The following is a 17,583-nucleotide window of genomic DNA, read 5'->3' on the forward strand; positions in this document are numbered from 1 at the left end:
GGCTCCAGAGGGAGAGGATATGGGGATATATGTATGCATATGGCTGATTCACTTTGTTGTACAACAGAAACTAACACAGTACTGTGAAGCAGTTATACTCCAATAATTTGTATTTAAAAACAAAAACAAACCAAAAAAACCCAATCCTGGGCCAAGGAGGAAAACTGTACTGGGCGCTCCTGGGAGTACCACGGTCCTTGCTCTCAGCTGGGAAGGAGTAGGGAGAAGCTGAGGAGGGATGGAGCGAAGCGGAGACCCAGAGATAGGATGAGAGAGGGGCAGCAAGAAGAGAGAGAATTCGCAGCAAAATAGAACTCGCGCCTGACGCGGGCCCTCTTGTCGCTGTCCATTACTTGGAACTGGATCGAATTATTTTATTTCCAAATTGTATTATTTCCAACACTAACCGTGCGACGCTCGCCGGCGGGGCGGCGGGATCACCCCCTCCCTAACTCTGCTTCCCTCCACATCCCACTCCTGACCCCGCCCGCCGATTGGCCTGCTGGACCCGGGGCCGTCGCGGATTGGAGCTCGCCGGCCGGGACTGCGGGGTTTAAAGAGGGGGGCGGGGGCGCGCTGCCCAGCCGCGCTGCTGTCCTCGCCGCGCGCCCGTCGTGCAGCTGCGCTCGCTGCGTCTCGTGGCTTCCCGCCTCCTCCAGCATCCCGCATCTCGCCGTCGCAGGCCAGCGGCTCGCCAGCGCGGGAGAAGGAGGACCGGGGCAGGCGCCGTCCAGCCCGGGCGCGGGCACAGCTAGTGAGGGGCGAGGCGCAGGGACTCCAGGACGGCCACGATGGTGGCCACATGCCTGCAGGTAGTGGGTTTCGTCACGAGCTTCGTGGGTTGGATCGGCATCATCGTCACCACGTCCACCAATGACTGGGTGGTGACCTGCGGCTACACTATCCCCACCTGCCGCAAGCTGGACGAGCTGGGCTCCAAGGGGCTGTGGGCCGACTGCGTCCTGGCCACGGGGCTGTACCACTGCAAGCCCCTGGTGGACATCCTCATCCTGCCGGGTAAGGCCCCTGCCTTGCAAGTGGCTGTCCTAAATAAACCCTTTCCTTCCGGTTGGACGGGGGAGGGGAGCATTAGGCAGCGTTCACAGAATCATAGGGGGGCTTGAAGACTTTGGGGCATCTTTTGACACCTTCAGTCCTACTTTGTTGAGGAGGAATTAGGTAGCCCTGAACTTAACCTCTCTCAGCCTCAGTTTTCTTATCTGGAATTTGGGATGACAGTGGTGGCCACTGGCCGAGTCACCCTGAGAAGGTAATGAACGGAGACATAGACACATAGTTGGAACTCCGTGCATGTTAATTACCGTAGCCTCACCCGCCGCGTGCTCCCACTGTGGGTGGATCAGAAGTACTTCATCCCCCGGCCTCCTCCTGCAGGTGCCCTGCTTTCCCTGTTACAATCCACCCGCAGAGGCGAGGAGGAAAGAGAGAAACAAAAGCATTCCAGCTATCCGAACAGGCGCAGGCTGAGTTTCCCAGTCCTTGTGGGACGGCCCAGGTGTCCTGGCCAAGTTAGGGCCCTCCTACCTGCGCTCAGTCGGTTCCCACAGGCCCCGGGGCCCGTTGCATTTCCCCCACCCCTTGCCCCCGCAATGGAGGGCGTCGGTCCTCGGGCCTGCCGAGACTCCCCTCCCAGTCTCTGCACCCTGGGATCGGAGAGGGAAGAACGGGCGCCCCTGGGAGGGCCCACTCACCTTGGGAAAAGGCGCACCTCCGCGGGTCGCCCCCTCCCCTATGGCTGTGCCTCAGAGTGGGGAGGGGAGGAAAGAGTTGCGTAGTTTCCACCTTCCCCGACGCCAGCCGGTGCCGAATCTTAACTTGCTGCCCCGTTGAAAAATTCTGGGCAAGTTTCAGTTCAAATTTAAACCTCGAGCCAGTTGGATGATTGGCAAGGTCTCCGGAGCCCCTTCAGGATTTCTGCTCGGAATCTTGGCTTATCCCGGCCCAGGCCTAAGCACGACTGTCTCGCTAGCCTTTGAGGATGGTGCGCCTTTAAAGGCCTATCCCGGTTTCCTTAACAAGTGGAGTAACTGGGCGGTCGGCCGGCTGGAGTAACTGGCCCCCGAGGCCGCCAGTCTGGGAGACTTTGGCTTTGGCCTTCTCCTGGATGAGCCTTTCTCTCCCGAAGACTGCCCCTCTTTAAGCCTCACCTCAAGTGCTTCCTATTTCCAGGTCCTTGTAGTCGGAATCTCTCCGCCCTTCCTCCTTGCAACCCTGGTATTTGACCCCTATCCCCGTCAGTGAACGTTTCGACTTTTCTGTTCATTGTTTGTGAGTCAAGTTCTCCTACCACATTTTAAATTCCTCAAAGATATAGATAGCATCCTACCCTCTTTGCATCTTCCCCTGCACCTGGCACTGCCCCTGACACACAGCAGGTACGCACAGTGCGTGCCAGTCCTGCCCTCCATTTTGGACTTGCAGAATGACAGAGGTCTGGGGAACCCAGATGTGGACCCACCTTTAGTTAAAGCTGCCGTTGGTAGACCTGGGTCAGACTCTGGGATCCAGTGCTCACCATCCGAGTGATTTGGGACAAGTTCCTAGCCTCTATGAACCCCAGTTGTCTTCTTTTAAAAATTAAAATGAAACCAACCCCCTATCTTTCAGAGTTGTTTTGGGGATTAAATGAGATGAGAAATGTAAGCCTCCTTAGATGTAGTAGAGGCTCCATAAATGGTAGCTCTATTTTTTATTAAAAGCCGGGCATGGTATTTTTAAGAATCTGACTTGAAGCATAAAATTACTCTCTGCTTCCTTTCTCCTGAAATTAAGTTTGCTGAGCATCCAGTGACAAGTGGTTTATTTTTAGAGAACATAGACCATCCTACAGAGGGAGTACATTTTAGGGAGGGCCTAATCCTTCCTGTGGTCCCCTCCCTCACACTGTAGGTGGGGACAGGGACAGACCTCAGTCTCCATCTTTAGATTCTCAAATGTGGCCTTGGCACCTAGCATGTTCACAGACTGTGCCATGAATTTCAGAATCCGGGTGGCTAGCTGACTCTCCTTTATGCCAGCCCTGGTTCTCTGACCAGTCGCAGGGGCTTAGTGCTGAGGTCAGAGGTCTTGCCTCAGACCTCCTGTGGCTCCTTTCTGGGGGTCTTCAAGTCAACAGATACTTGATTGATTGATTACCCTTAATTCAGAAGAAACTGAGTTGGGCAATTGTTGGGAGCGTGCCCCTTGTGGAGTCTGAATTCTGGCAAAACGCATCTTGTTAAGAGGCAATCTTGCAGTTGGGTCTTGGTGCACAGGTAGGCTGGCCGGATTTGGTGTGAGGGTCCTGGCACATGAGGCAGAAGCTGGGGCTTGTTTCTGGGTTTGCCATTAACTCTGCTTCCCCCAGGCCACTAGCTCTACTTTCCTCTGAGTCAAGAGGGAGAGTTACAACTCCCCCACGCCCTTTTTTTTGAAGGAGGGAGAGTGTTTTAGTGAGAAACGATACATTTAAGTGTGTCATATTCTCCCAGCACCTTGTCAGATTTATTTTACATAAATATTGCACATATTATAATCTGTTTCTTAATAAAGTAGTTACCTGGCATTTTATTTGACAGTATAAAGTTCAGGTAGCTTTGCTCCACTCTCATTCTTCAACTCGTTAATTCCTTCATTCATAATTGTATGTTTACATCATCTGTTGTGGGCACTGTGTTAACTCCATGAAGACCAAGGCAGGTGTCTGCCTTCTGGGAATCCCTGGGGCTGGAGAGATGCCTTTATGGAAAATGGACCATTGTGGAAGCATGCCCAGGGCACAGTCGGGGAGGCAGGAGATGGCACCTGACCATCTATAGGGGACAGGATTCATGAGCAAGCAGCATCTGGGGAGATATCAAGAGAGGAAGCCTGAGTCTTAGCTTAGTCTAGAGGGCCACATGCTGTTTATACACAATGTGAATTAAAAGCACATGGTTAAGGGACAAAATCACCTAGTACACCTGGAGATAAAAGTACTGCCTTGACACAGAGTAATATTAGGAATACCAGTAATAATAGCTGACCCTTTTTGGAGTACTTAGCATGTGCTAGGCACTGTTCTGAGCACTTCATGAATTAACGAATTTAATCTCAGTTGAATTCCATTGGAGAGATGTAGGTACTATTATTATTTTTACTCTATAGGTGAGGAAAGTGTCGAGACACTTGCCCAAGGTCACACAGGTAGAGCATATCAACAGCAGGCTGGGATCAACACAGACCATCACAGGAGACTTCTTCGAAGATTTGAATTTTAATCTGAATTTTTTCACAAGGTGATGTAACAGTGTAATTGTACTCTTGGCCTCTTCATCTCGGAAGCTTGGATGAGTGGTCTAAACCAGGGATCCCCATCCAGTCTCTCCAGCCCCCAACCTTCCTTTTTTTGTCACTGAGTCACTTTAAAAGTTGAACCTGCAAAGTGATCTTGGACAACGTTTAACACATTATAAGTCCTGGAGTGGGGCAAGAGGGAGGAAGGCAGATGGTGCTGAATTCCCGTGAGGCAGGATTGAGGATCCAAGGGGACCCGTGGCCTAACCCACCCTGTCTGCGCTCTTGTTCCCAGGCTACGTGCAGGCCTGCCGAGCCCTGATGATCGCTGCCTCAGTCCTGGGTCTGCCGGCCATTCTCCTGCTGCTGACGGTCCTCCCCTGCATCCGAATGGGCCAAGAGCCTGGCGTGGCCAAGTACAGGCGGGCCCAGCTGGCTGGCGTCATACTCATTCTGCTGGGTAAGACAGCTTTCCGTAGAGCACCCCAACTCCCAGCGAACCTGAAGAATCTCGGGTCTTGCTGCTGCTTCATCGAGTTCAAGAGACGAGTGCGAGGAAGGCATGTGAATCCACTGGGGGAAAAGCCCCCCACAATGTGTTTCCCTTTATGTTTCTTGGGCGGTTGATGCAGAGGGATAAGTAATGTCTGTGGGAGTCACTGAACATAAAAGTAAGTTAAGGGACTTCCCTGGCGGTCCAGTGGTTAGGGCTCTGTGCGTCCACCGCAGGGGGTGCAGGTTCGATCCCTGGTCCGGGAACTGAGATCCCACAGGCTGTTTGGCGCCGCCAAGGAAAAAAAAAGTTAAAAAAAACCAAACAAAAAGGATTTTGAGGGTATACCTAAGAGAGAGAACAGAAGGCAGAAGAGAGTTACAGGGCAGCTCTCCACTCAGGCTTCACGATGGAATACCTTTTTGGAAACACCTGTGTCCAGGTCCCACTGCAGGTCCATTGAGTCAGAATTTCTGGGCATCAGACCAGGCAAATATATTTTTTGAAAGCTTCCCAGGTGACTCTTGAGGGCAACCAGGATTGGGAACTTCAGTTACCCTATAAAGAAAGACCAGAGACAGAGGAGGGCAAGATAAAAGTAAGACGCTGAGGGTGGTAGATCACTAGGTGATGATTCCATCTTTTATTCAGTAAGCATCCACTGAGCACCTGCTGAGTGCCAGGAACTATGGTAGGCACTGGGGATATTGGAAAAAAAGGAGGTAGTCTCTGCTTTGAGTGTACGTGGACATCTTGATATAGTGTGGTACGTGCTCACCTAAAAAAGGTACACAGGCTGTGCACACACATAGGAAGGCACCTGATCCAGACTGGAGGAGTTTTCCAGAGCAGAGGACCCTAGCGATGAATTTTGAGAGTTGGATAGAAGGTGGTCAGGTCATGGATCGGAGAGAGGGACAGCTCAGGCCAAGGACACGACATGTGCTTGTTCAGTGTTCCTGATTACACCTGCACCCGGGGGTCTTGATTTAACAACCTAGGGAGGGTCCTTCTAGCTCTACTCTCTGACATGCATTTTAAGAACAGCAGCTCTTGTTGCCAAGTGCCCTGACACATTGTGAGGAGATATTGGTTTGGATATGAGTTAGGTATAAATCATGTTCTCGTGGGACAGGAAATTCCCATCCCCAAACTGGTATCAGACCATGTGTTTGAGGGGGAAAGGTAAGGAGCCAAGGTTCTGTGTGGATCAGTGCCACTTAGTGATGGTCACACACAGTGACACCGGTGAGGTGAGGAGACATGAGACATAGGGGTAAGGTTTCCCTTGATTGCAAAGGGATGGAGGTTTTTAGAGGCTTGTGAAGCCACGGAGAATTCAGAGGAGGGGCTTGCGTGTGTGTGTGTGTGTGTGTGTGTGTGTGTGTTAATAGGAGTGAAATTACCTCTGTAATTTCCAGAGAAGAATTACCTCTGAAATTACCTCTGAAATTTCTCTGTAATTTCCAGAGAAGAATTTGGGCATGGACATTTTGGTTCCAGCCACAAAGAATTTGTGTGGGAGTGCCACACGGAACACACAATCAACATCCTGCGCTTCATCCAACTCACAGGGTCCTTCCTTGTAGTGCTTTTCGGTGGTCAGATCTTTGTATCTGAACTCCCTTTCCAGTAGGTAGACAAAAGCTCTACAAGTAAACTGGTTTGCAGAATCCAGGTGAAACCCTTCTCATCCTAGATATTTGCGGTTGTTTGTAACTTTCCTCACATTCTTACAGAAGCCCCAGAAGGCTTTCTCTTTAGCTCTGAGGATGCCAAAACCAAAGGATGGGTCCGTTGTGTTGAGTGTTCATCTTTAGAAATCCTAGCCTTCCATATGAGAGGCACAGAATATCCACAAGTAAGAGAATACATGAGAAAACCCCAAACCCAAACCCTGTAGAAAATAAAGATATAAAAGCAAAGCCACAGAGACAAATTGGTATTTAAAACCCCCCTGAAAACAACTTAATTGTCCAGTTGAATATAATGATTATTAGAAAATAACAACCAGTTGTTTGAAATTTCCTAGACGAATTAAATACTGTTTTTTTCCCATCTTTTTCAAGTGGGTTGGTGGATGCAGACAGAATCATAGAGGGGAGAGTGAGAGGGGTGGGCAGGTATGGGTGTGAGCTCCTCAGCCCTTGTTTGCTGCCCAGAGGGAGACGATGGAGGCGGCATTGAGTGATCTGACACCCCTTCCCCCAGGGAGGCTGCCCCTTTCTGGCCACTCGCTGTAAGCATGGGATGAGGGCACTGCTCCTTGCCCTCTTGTAGCCTTGCATCTCCAGCGGTACTTGTGTCCTCTTTGATTGCTCCTGTCCGGATTTTTTTCTCAGTGGGTCTCGGCTTGCCTTTGGGTTGGATGTTGTTTAGACTGGAACAAGCTCGCTTGCTTGCTCGCTCTGGAAATGTAAAGCTCATTGTCTCAAGTGTGGCACCTGCTGGCCTCCCCTAGGGGTCTTCTCGGCAGGGAGCCCGAGTGCCTTGTGTCCCCTGCTGGGCAGTGGGTGGGAGGAGCAGGAGAGAGTGAAGCCTCCCTTTGTGTGGCTCAGGATGGGCTTCTGTCCCAGGGGTCACCAAAGGTGCTCCAGTTGAGGTGTGGTCCCCGACCAATGGGGACCAGGCACACTGGGGTGTGGGAGCCTGGGAACCGGAAACAGTGTCATCAGTTCTTCCTGACTCTGAAAACCTTTGATTATTTTTCAGAAAGCTTAAAAAAAATTATGTCTGTGGTACAACAGCTTATCTTCTCAGGAGTCTGAGTTCAGTGTTGTGAGGATTTGGTTCCTGCTGTAGGGGAAGGAATGGGAGCCTGATGCTGCTGACTTCTTAAGCCAGAGGAGTAGTTCAAGCAGCAGCAGGCTGCTCAGATCCAGGATGGAGCGGAGGCAAATCTAATTCTAATCAGTGGCTTTTCAAGAGCCCCTGCTGAGGTGGGAGATATCTATGCCCTGAGATGCTTCATCTTATCATGTGGAGTCAGACCAACTGTACTAAATCTTGGACCTACTGCTTTCTAGCTGTGTGAATGGGGCCAGTTACTTAATGTCTCTGAGGCTTTATATAAAATGGGGACAATACTGCCTACTTCTGAGGTTGGTAACAATAGTGAAATGATGTATGCAAGTTATTTAGCGTGCATGGTGTCTGGCGCCTAGTAGGTGCTCAACAACTGGTTGCTATTTTATAGCTGTTGTTGTTTAGAGGAAATAGAGAGCTAACCTAGAAGGCAACTGGGTATTCCTTCCATCACATCTAATTTCTGCAGGGTCATCTCCACACGTGGAACTGGTAAGGAGAGATGACGAACTGTTCCTGAAAACACCAGGTCACATCCTGGTCTAATGGAAATGTTTTCTTTGCTTTCTTTGTAAAAACCAGAGTGTAGGGATCAATAGTTTGAGTTTTTGACTTATTCCATTATGAAAAGTCATGATAAGCTACCCAACTGAAAACGCTCAAGCTTAGTTCTGATTCAGTCTAATTCTCATCTCACTATAAATTACAAAGTACTTGATTTGGGTGTTTCTTGGGGAGATGGGGTAGGGAATGGAAGGAAAGGAAATGTGTTTTCCTTCCTAAGTGGAATCCTTCGTCTTCTCTCCTCCTTTTAAAAAGTATGGCCTCAGGAATCCTGTTTGTATTGGGAAAAAGTTTTCAACTTGGAACTTATAGGCTAATAATGAAAGTGCCGTAAAATAAAGGGTATATGCAAATGTGGGAAAAATTGAGCTTGTCACACGCAGAGAATCGGATGTCCTAGGGGGACTGGGAATCCTTGGGTGTGAAATAAACAGTGATGCCCTTAATCCCGGAGTATTGAGATAATAGAAAAAGTCTTCTTTCAAACTCATTAACTTTACACAAATTTCCTAATCTAAATCAAATTTCATGTGAGTAGAAGAAAGGATGTAGCATCTTAGTATGGTTGTGGCTTAAAATGACCTTATTAGTAAAATTGGAGGAATTAAGTGCTTTATGAGGTCTTTACTGTCTCTAACTTCAGTGTTTTTTAAAAAATTAACAAATAACCATGAAGCTGGCTTTTAAAAAAGATTGTAGGAAAAAAAGAGATAACGATGTGTGGAATAGAAATAAAGGGAAAAAAAGTGCTGAAAGCAGGCCAGGAAAATAATGTACTCAAATATTCCATTGACTTGATGATTGTTGTAAATATTAGATCTTCATCAAAGTCATTGCATACAGGCCTGTGTCCTTTGGCAGCTGTTTTCTTAAGTCAAAATTTAGACAGTGACAAATGAAAAAAAGAAAGAGAAAAAATTTTCTGGTTTCAAATTATAAGGAAACAACAAATACATATGACTCCAACCAACAGCTGGTTAGAAATCTGATTACTTGTTGTCTTGAGTTAACTGGCTTCTTTGTGAAAAGCTAAAGTGAATCGCTAGTTAGATTGTATGACATAATAGCATCAATTGCGGAAGATGGCGTTCGGTGCATTGTAAAATGTTAAATGGAGGGGGATTTTTTTTTTTTTTTTAAACATCTTTATTGAAGTATAATTGCTTCACAATGGTGTGTTAGTTTCTGCTTTATAACAAAGTGAATCAGCTATACATATACATATATCCCCATATCTCCTCCCTCCCGCATCTCCCTCCCTCCCACCCTCCCCATCCCACCCCCCCAGGCGGTCACAAAGCACCGAGCTGATATCCCTGTGCTATGTGGCTGCTTCCCACTAGCTATCTATTTTACATTTGGTAGTGTATATATGTCCATGACACTCTCACACCCTGTCACATCTCAACTCTCCCCCTCCCCATATCCTCAAGTCCATTCTTTAGTAGGTCTGTGTCTTTATTCCCATCTTGCCACTAGGTTCTTCATGACCTTTTTTTTCCCCTTAGATTCCATATATATGTGTTAGCATACTGTATTTGTTTTTCTCTTTCTGACTTACTTCACTCTGTATGACAGACTCTAACTCCATCCACCTCATTACAAATACCTAATGGAGGGGGATTTTAAGAAAAGGTGTTGTGGAAAATTTGAAACATACACAAAAGTAGAGGCTAGTGTAATGAACCCCTGTGAATCCAAACTCATTCCCAATAATGATCAACTCACACTCAATCTGCTTCGTCTCTATACGTCTACTTTTCTCCCAGTCCGCAGATTTTTTTGAAGCAAATCTCAGATATCAGATCAAGGAAGATTTTTTCCAGTATTACTAATGTAAGTCAGAGTAATTTAAGTTATTTTAATGAAAATATTGCTTTGTGCTGGAAATGATACCTTTAAAAGTTCTTTCAGTGCTTAGTACTGAAAGTGACAAAGCCTGAAAACAGAGGTGTTCATTGGAGGAAGGAAGAAATGTCAGGGTCTGCTGCTCTTCCGTCTTTCTGGGTTCTTTGTCTGTCTGTCCTTCTCTCGCTCTCTCTCTAAGTTGTTACCTCCAAAGCCAAACACACCTGTACCAATTTTATTTAACTTCATCACATTTATTTAACTCCATGTATTACCCTGTGTCATCTAATCCCTAAATAGATGAAAAGCTACACTTACATTTCATTGCTCTTAAACTGCCTTCCCAAATATATTCTGTGTTTGGCTACATCAAGATCATTGCTAACTTTTAATAAGGGTATTTCCTATCAACTAAAGAACTGATTATATTTAAACTATTTGAAATTTATCAAAAAGAGCAAACAATTTTATTCTATGAAGAGCAAGGAATTCTGCTTGTGAGAGGACCAAGTCCAGATGAATCTATATCTACCCAGTGAAGCTTTCTTCTCCCCTTCTCCTTCTTTTGTTTTTCCAGATGACGATATCCCTAATTTTCACATTCTACTCCCCCACAAGTGGCAGAATTTTTTTCTTCTTGTGCAGTTAACTGTTGCATGTTCTGAAGGTAGAAGAGGAGAAACAAATTGAAAAATCTAAGTGTTAAAATTCCCCCTGTCCTATTTTTAGAGACTTAATTTAAAACTAAATTCTGATGACATAAAAAGAAATGAATATTCCCTTTATCTTCCTTCAATGTTCTTTACCTTATGGGTAACTGTGACTTTTTAAGAAAAACATTTTCTTTATTTTCCCCAAGTATGGAGAGAATCATTACAAACTCTTTGTATGTGTGTGTGTTTGTGTCTGCGAATAAAAATAATTCTAGCAGGCCTCCTATGTCTTTAAGAAAGCCCCAAATTACTGCCAGTTCCATTAATATGTCACATCTTTTAGTTGAGTATGATATGACTTGCATTTTTAACTTTACTGATTAAAACTAGTAAATCAGTAAATCCCCTTTCCCTTCAAACCATGCTGAAATTGAGTAAACTCCTTTTTTAGTTTTTAAACATTCTTCATTGTGAGTTCAGTTGAAGGTCACTGTTCCCAGTGAACCTCTCATTCCCTTTATGTTGTGTGGCAGTCTGTCATCTTCTAGTGGTTTTTGATGTGGTTCATCTTTGAGAGCCACAGGAATTCCACCCAGAGTTCAATTATCTACTGGGAAATAAAGATCCTGCTGGTGCTCATTTGCCTTGTTTTGCATGGATTGTAAAAGAAGGAAATCTTTAATGAGGCAAATCATGAGCTTGTAGCTTTGAGTGTGTTAAAGTCACATTAAAGTTTTATAATTTTGGAAGTCAGTTTTGGTGTAGATGAGGTGGAGAATAGACTGGAAATGAATCTACCTCTCATCTATCCATCTGTCTGTCCATCCACCCACCCATTCACTCACCCAGTCCTATAAGTTCAATGTTGACATTTTTATGATTTTTCCTTTTTCTAGTGAACTATATAGGAATAAAATCTAACAAAATCTCTAGAACATTCAAAATCAAGACTGATAATTACTTTTGAATAGCAAGCCTGATTCTTTCCCTACGTGAAAATAACCTAGCTTTATTACTTTGCTTAGGAAAAGGGAAAGAATTCAGTGAAATTAGAGGCAACTTTTAAATCTTATTCTATAAAATCTAAACCAACCTGCAAGTTAAGTGAGGTTTAAATGAAATGTGGAGAATGCTTTTGTTTGTGTGTGTGTGTGTGTGTGTGGTATATATAAATACAAAGTAATTGAAAAACGTAAAACTTAATTTGAACCATAACCTGTTTTGAATCCAGTTAATAGTTTATAGGAAAGATCAATTGGATTCAACCAAATCAACTGGGAATCAAATCTTTTTTTTTTTCCCTATGGAATTCGGCTTTTCCCTCCTCACTTTTCCCTCTAATCAAGCTTGGGTGTTTGGAAGCCCTTGCTAGGTTGCTGGTTTTGCCCATATCAGAACGAATGCCCCTTTTTGGCATCTAGGGGTGTGTAGCTGGATTGTGTCTTGATATGAAGAATCTAGAGGAATTCTTTCTGGCTCAAACACTCTAGAAAAAGCTTGTGCCCCTTTCATGATAGAGAAAAGGCGTTTCTCTGTGCCTCACTGAGAGTATAACTATGACAATAGCCAAGCAGTTCTCCAAGAGTGCCAGATTTGGAATCTGTGGCCAGAGGAAGAGAAAGAAAAAAAATGTATCTTAAGTATTCAAAGCCCTGCGTTGGAAAGGGAAGGTTCCATCAACCAGATCAACTAGTGTTCTTGAGAATACTCTATTCACAGAAGGAAAATACATCTTCTTATGGTATCTCGTATAAAAATATTACAGAAGCTGGCATGATGGTGCTTTACTCTTTAAGTGAAGCTATTAACATGTGGATAGATTTTAGCTTCTTAGATAATCTATCAACATATAAACTGCTTAAATATATGAATAGTTCACAGTTAATGGAATGAATTTAGGCTGTTAGAAAGCCAGTTGGAGCAATTCAAAGCCCCCAAATTAACTTTCTTACTTCTGACTTCCACTTGGGATCTATACTTTTTTAGGACAGGAATCACATCTCTTTATATATATCTATACACACCTTGTGGGGATGGGCTTAGTGTGTTGTCAACAAAACCCTATGTTACAAGCTACACAAGTGCAATGAGATAGTCTAAAAGGTCTTTCAAAATGGGTAAGACTTAAATCTTTTCTTCAGTTTAGAACTAATGTACAGGGCTGTTAGATTTGAGTGCTATGTTAAAGAAAAATTACATTTTTTTCTCTGTGGGCATAGAAGTAAGTTAGAAAATTACTCAGTATGAGCAGAAATCAGAAAAAAGCTTGCTGGGTTGAAAGTGACAAGGGTACCCCAGGTAGCAAACAGTGCAATGCCCTGCCATGAATTTATCAAAGGCTTTATGACTAACAATTAGAAACCTTATTATTATTATTATTACTTTTTGGTCTGTCAACTTTAATGTGCCATCCCAACCTACATCTTTAACTAAAATTTCTGTCCTGCTGTAGCTGTGAGAGATCAGATGATACCAAAAGAAGAATAGAGTTACTTTGTCTAGAGCGTTGTTGTGTAGTACATTAGCCACTAGCTACATGTGTTCATTTAAATTTAGATTAATTAAAATTCAAAATTTGGTTTTCAGTCTCACTAGCCTCATAAGAAATGTTCAATAGCCCATGTAGCTTGTAGCTACCCTATTTGACAGTGCTAGTGTAGAGGTTTAAAATGTTTTTTCAAGTCTTTATAGGCTCCTGCCTGCCCTGTTTTTTTCTATGCTTGGGAGGAGGGGAAGAACTAAATGATGTAGAGGCAATTTCTTTTTTTTTTTTTCTTTTGAGGCTATTTCTTATGATGATGATATTTGCTGTGATGGGTCACAACCCTTGAATAGGTAACTTCTTTTACTCTGAGAACTGTTCATGTGTGTATGGAGATTTTGTGATTGTGAGCAGCATAATACAAACTCAGACTCTTAGCCGATACTCCACTGATGTCTGGCAGTACTCACCACAGCAAGAGAACTTCCATAGCTTCTTCCGGTCTTTGTACTATGAATTGACCAAATTGAAAGAATAGAGTGGAAATTGGAGTGGGCACTGTCTTGTTTCTCATTTTCGAATAGCTCAGGTCATCCAGTCATTCAACTGGTATGCACTGAGCACATACTCTGTGCTTTGTACTGAGCTAAACTCTGACTTTACAAACATAAGGCATGGGCCCTGCCTTCAAGGAACTCAGAACTTGGAATGGGAAGTAAACATGTAAAGAGATAATTATAATGCAATTAGGTAAGTGTAAGAGTAGAAGTATAACTATAGGTATATAAAGTCAAGATATATAAATAAATACAAATACATATTTTTTGGGGCTTAAATGATTTATTTCTAGGTTTTTACATCAGAGTTCTTTTGTCTCCGCCACCTGTTGAAAAAATAAGGACCTAGCAGTTTGGTACAAGCTTTTGATCAGCTTATTCCATGGAGTCAAACCTTTAGGTTCAGATTGCCCCTGCGGGAGCAGAGCTGAGTGTATTGAGGTTTTGGAGTTGGTTGGAAGCCAGAGGGGTGGGCATGTGGAGTGAAGGGCAACCTGCCCGCTGCTGGTGTGTGATGGGGATGCCCAGTCACAGCCCTCTCCGTGTCTCCCCAGCTCTCTGTGCCATTGTCGCCACCATCTGGTTTCCTGTGTGCGCCCACCGTGAGACCACCATCGTGAGCTTTGGCTACTCCCTGTACGCGGGCTGGATCGGTGCTGTGCTGTGCCTTGTGGGTGGCTGTGTCATCATCTGCTGCGCCGGAGATGCCCAGTCGTTCGGTGAAAACCGTTTCTACTACTCTTCGGGCTCCAGTTCCCCCACTCATGCCAAGAGCGCCCATGTATAAGAGAGCCACCAGCCTGCCCATGGAGGTGCTATAGATGCTGGGCCCATGGCCCTAGGTTTGCTTGCCACAGTGAGGGGGTGGGAAGCCCACTCCTCTGCCAGGCTCCAAAGCCAAAGGTCTAGAAAAGCATCCTGTCTGGCATTTTGTAGTCTTAACACCCCCTCTCCTTTTGTTGCCTTAAAAGAAATCTTTAGCTCAGATGCCACACACTTTTTCCATGGTTTTGCCCACTATTAGCTCTTTTCTGGGGCATTCCTTTGTCATATATATATATATACATATATATATATATATATATATATATATATATATATATGTATATATGAAAAAAATTTCCCTCTCTCTTTAACTTTTAAATATCTTGCAAACATTGCTGAGTTGGGTGTGGGGAGAGAAATAAAAGACACTTTCAAACTGTTACAGATGACAATGGGAGCCTCATAAAGATGCCTCTCTGTTCCCTCCCTCCTCTCTCAGCTCCAAGGTCACTTAGTTATAACCAATAGAAAAAGATAGAGTTGGGAACATGGGGTGGGGAAGGGAGGGGAATTGTGGAACTTTCCCTCCATGGGAAAGTTTCCCTTTTGTAAGTTGAGGGCAAGGGGTGGAGATATTTTTTAGTTTGTGATTTTACATTTATCTGTACATACTTTTTCAAGATTGCTCATTTTTATAACCATGGTTTTCCTGAAATTCTCAATTCATCAGTATGAAGGAAATGAACCAAATAGACTTTAATGATACCATAAGTAACAGTACAAGTGAGTATAACGCTAACTGACATTCCACAAAACGTTTTTGATTTCCAGGTTTGTATGATGTAGTTTTGAATCCTACACTTGCATGTGCTTCAATTTAACACATTTTAGAAGCTTTTCCCCATTTCTCTCTATTTTCATTCTGTTAGCTGCCTTGAAGCGATATTGTTTAACATAAATTGTACTGTTGAATTTGGCTTTATGGGTGCAAACACTGATGGTGTATCAGTATCTGAGACCCCAAACTCTCCAAACATTAATGGTGCATTTTGTTCTTTAAATGAAATCTGTGCAATAAAATAACGGACTGTCTGCAAAACTGGCCTTTAATATTCTGTTGTATCCAGAGGTATCATCCATCAATTGAAAAATTTTTCATTAATCTCTACTAGTAATTTATAGGGAATCTGGTCAGGGGTTCAAGAACAAGTCATTCTGCCCTGCCATGAATAATTGAAAAGTTATATTTTATTCACGGTATCGTGGTGGTAATGTGTGGTAGTAAAAATGTAACCTAGATGCTCTCTAGGCCTCTTAAGTGCGGATGTTATGGCTTCTTTAAGTCATATATAAATAGGCAGCCATCAGATATCAAGTGCCAAGTATCACACAGTCAAACTCCTTTATCTACGTTGAGTGCTTAGTGAAGGAATTGACTAGGTATAAAAGGAACTATAAAACAATCCCATTTTATTGGATCTTTAGGTCAGAATATCTAAATGCATTTCGTTCAAACATATGCATGTATATGTTTGGTAATTTTGAACAAAGACAAATACATTGAATTGATTTATGTGTGTTTTCTATACCAGAAACTCTGTCAAGTTACAAGTCTGCTCTAAAAAAACAGATTATAGTCTATTTTGGCCGTATTTTTCCAAAAATACTAATTTCATTAGCTGATAGTATAATGATTGGCAAACATTTCCTCTTCGGAAATATCCACTTGGGCTAGTCATTTTTGTAGAGATCTGTGTACATCAGGAGATTATGACCTGGTGGAAACTATTTCTAAATTACTTATGGAGAAAAGATAATCTTCTTGTTGGCCAAAATATTTGCTTAATAATGATACAGTCTTGTAAGGACACAAGTGGTGTGATTATTTTGGAGGACGCTCCCTACCTCATGAAAACTTGCCAGGGAGTAATGATTGGGAACATGGATAGAGCAGGAGGCTCTCAGGGGGCGTGGACAAGGAAGGCCCTAGGTCCCCACAACCGTCCCCCTCCTCACAACCACTGGCTTGAATCAGAAGTGTCCTCTTATGGATGCATACGCCCACTCACCCACCTCCCTCCCTGAGGCTGCTGCTTGCTTTCTCTCGTGAGGGGGTATGCTTTAGGAGCCCCACTTTTCCCTACAGCAGGAGAAGAGATACCCCAGTCTCTCCAAGGTGATCGTTGCCCTCCTGGTTAGGGAATCCCATATTGTAGGTCATAACTCCAGTGTTGGGTTTTATTATCAGTGTGAAGGAAGGAGGGAGGAGTAGCTGTTCCTCCAGAACAACACTGTCCAGTAGAGATGTAATATGAGCCACGTGTGTAATTTAAAATTTTCTAGGGGCCACATTAAAAAGCTAAAAGTAAACAAGCAAAATTAATTTTAATATATTCTATTTTAATCCAATGCATCAAAAATATTATCATTTCATTATGTAATCCATTATTATTATTATTATTATTATTATTATTATTATTTTTGGCTGTGCCACACGGCTGGTGGGATCTTAGCTCCCCGACAAGGGATTGAACCCAGGCCCTTGGCAGTATGAGAGCACGGAGTCCTAACTACTGGACCGCCAGGGAATTCCCTGTAATCAATTATTTTTTTTATTTTTATTTTTATTTTTTTAAATTTATTTATTTTATTTATTTATTTTTGGCTGCGTTCGGTCTTCGTTGCTGCACGCGGGCTTTCTCTAGTTGCAGCCAGTGGGGGCTACTCTTCATTGCGGTGCGTGGGCTTCTCACTGTGGTGGCCTCTCTTGTTGCAGAGCATGGGTTCTAGGCTCGTGGGCTTCAGTAGTTGTGGCACTCGGGCTCAGTAGTTGTGGCTCGTGGGCTCTAGAGCGCAGGCTCAGTAGTTGTGGTGCACGGGCTTAGTTGCTCTGCGGCACGTGGGATCTTCCCGGACCAGGGCTCGAACCTGCGTCCCCTGCGTTGAGGTGGACTCTCAACCACTGTGCCACCAGGGAAGCCCCCTGTAATCAATTATTAATGGGATATTTTATGCTCTTCTTTTTGCATTAAGTCTTTGGATTCCAGCGTGGCTTTTACACTTACAGCACCTCTCCATTTGTCCTGGCCACACGGCAGGTGCTCGGTGGCCATGGCCACATATGGCTAATGGCTGTCGGAC

At 44.2% G+C, this 17,583-nt stretch overlaps 1 protein-coding gene across 1 annotated transcript; it reads left to right on the forward strand.

Annotated features, from left to right (window-relative positions):
• Nucleotides 1-594: 594 nt before the first annotated feature.
• On the forward strand, nt 595-15,531 carry CLDN11 (claudin 11). Its single transcript, XM_059921997.1, has 3 exons — nt 595-1,017; nt 4,571-4,735; nt 14,232-15,531. Exons 1-3 carry the CDS (start codon nt 792-794, stop codon nt 14,462-14,464), a joined length of 624 nt encoding a protein of 207 aa, XP_059777980.1. The 5' UTR covers nt 595-791; the 3' UTR covers nt 14,465-15,531.
• Nucleotides 15,532-17,583: the final 2,052 nt, after the last annotated feature.

This window comes from Balaenoptera ricei, chromosome 4 (genome assembly GCF_028023285.1).
Source record: "Balaenoptera ricei isolate mBalRic1 chromosome 4, mBalRic1.hap2, whole genome shotgun sequence".
Lineage (NCBI taxonomy): Eukaryota > Metazoa > Chordata > Mammalia > Artiodactyla > Balaenopteridae > Balaenoptera > Balaenoptera ricei.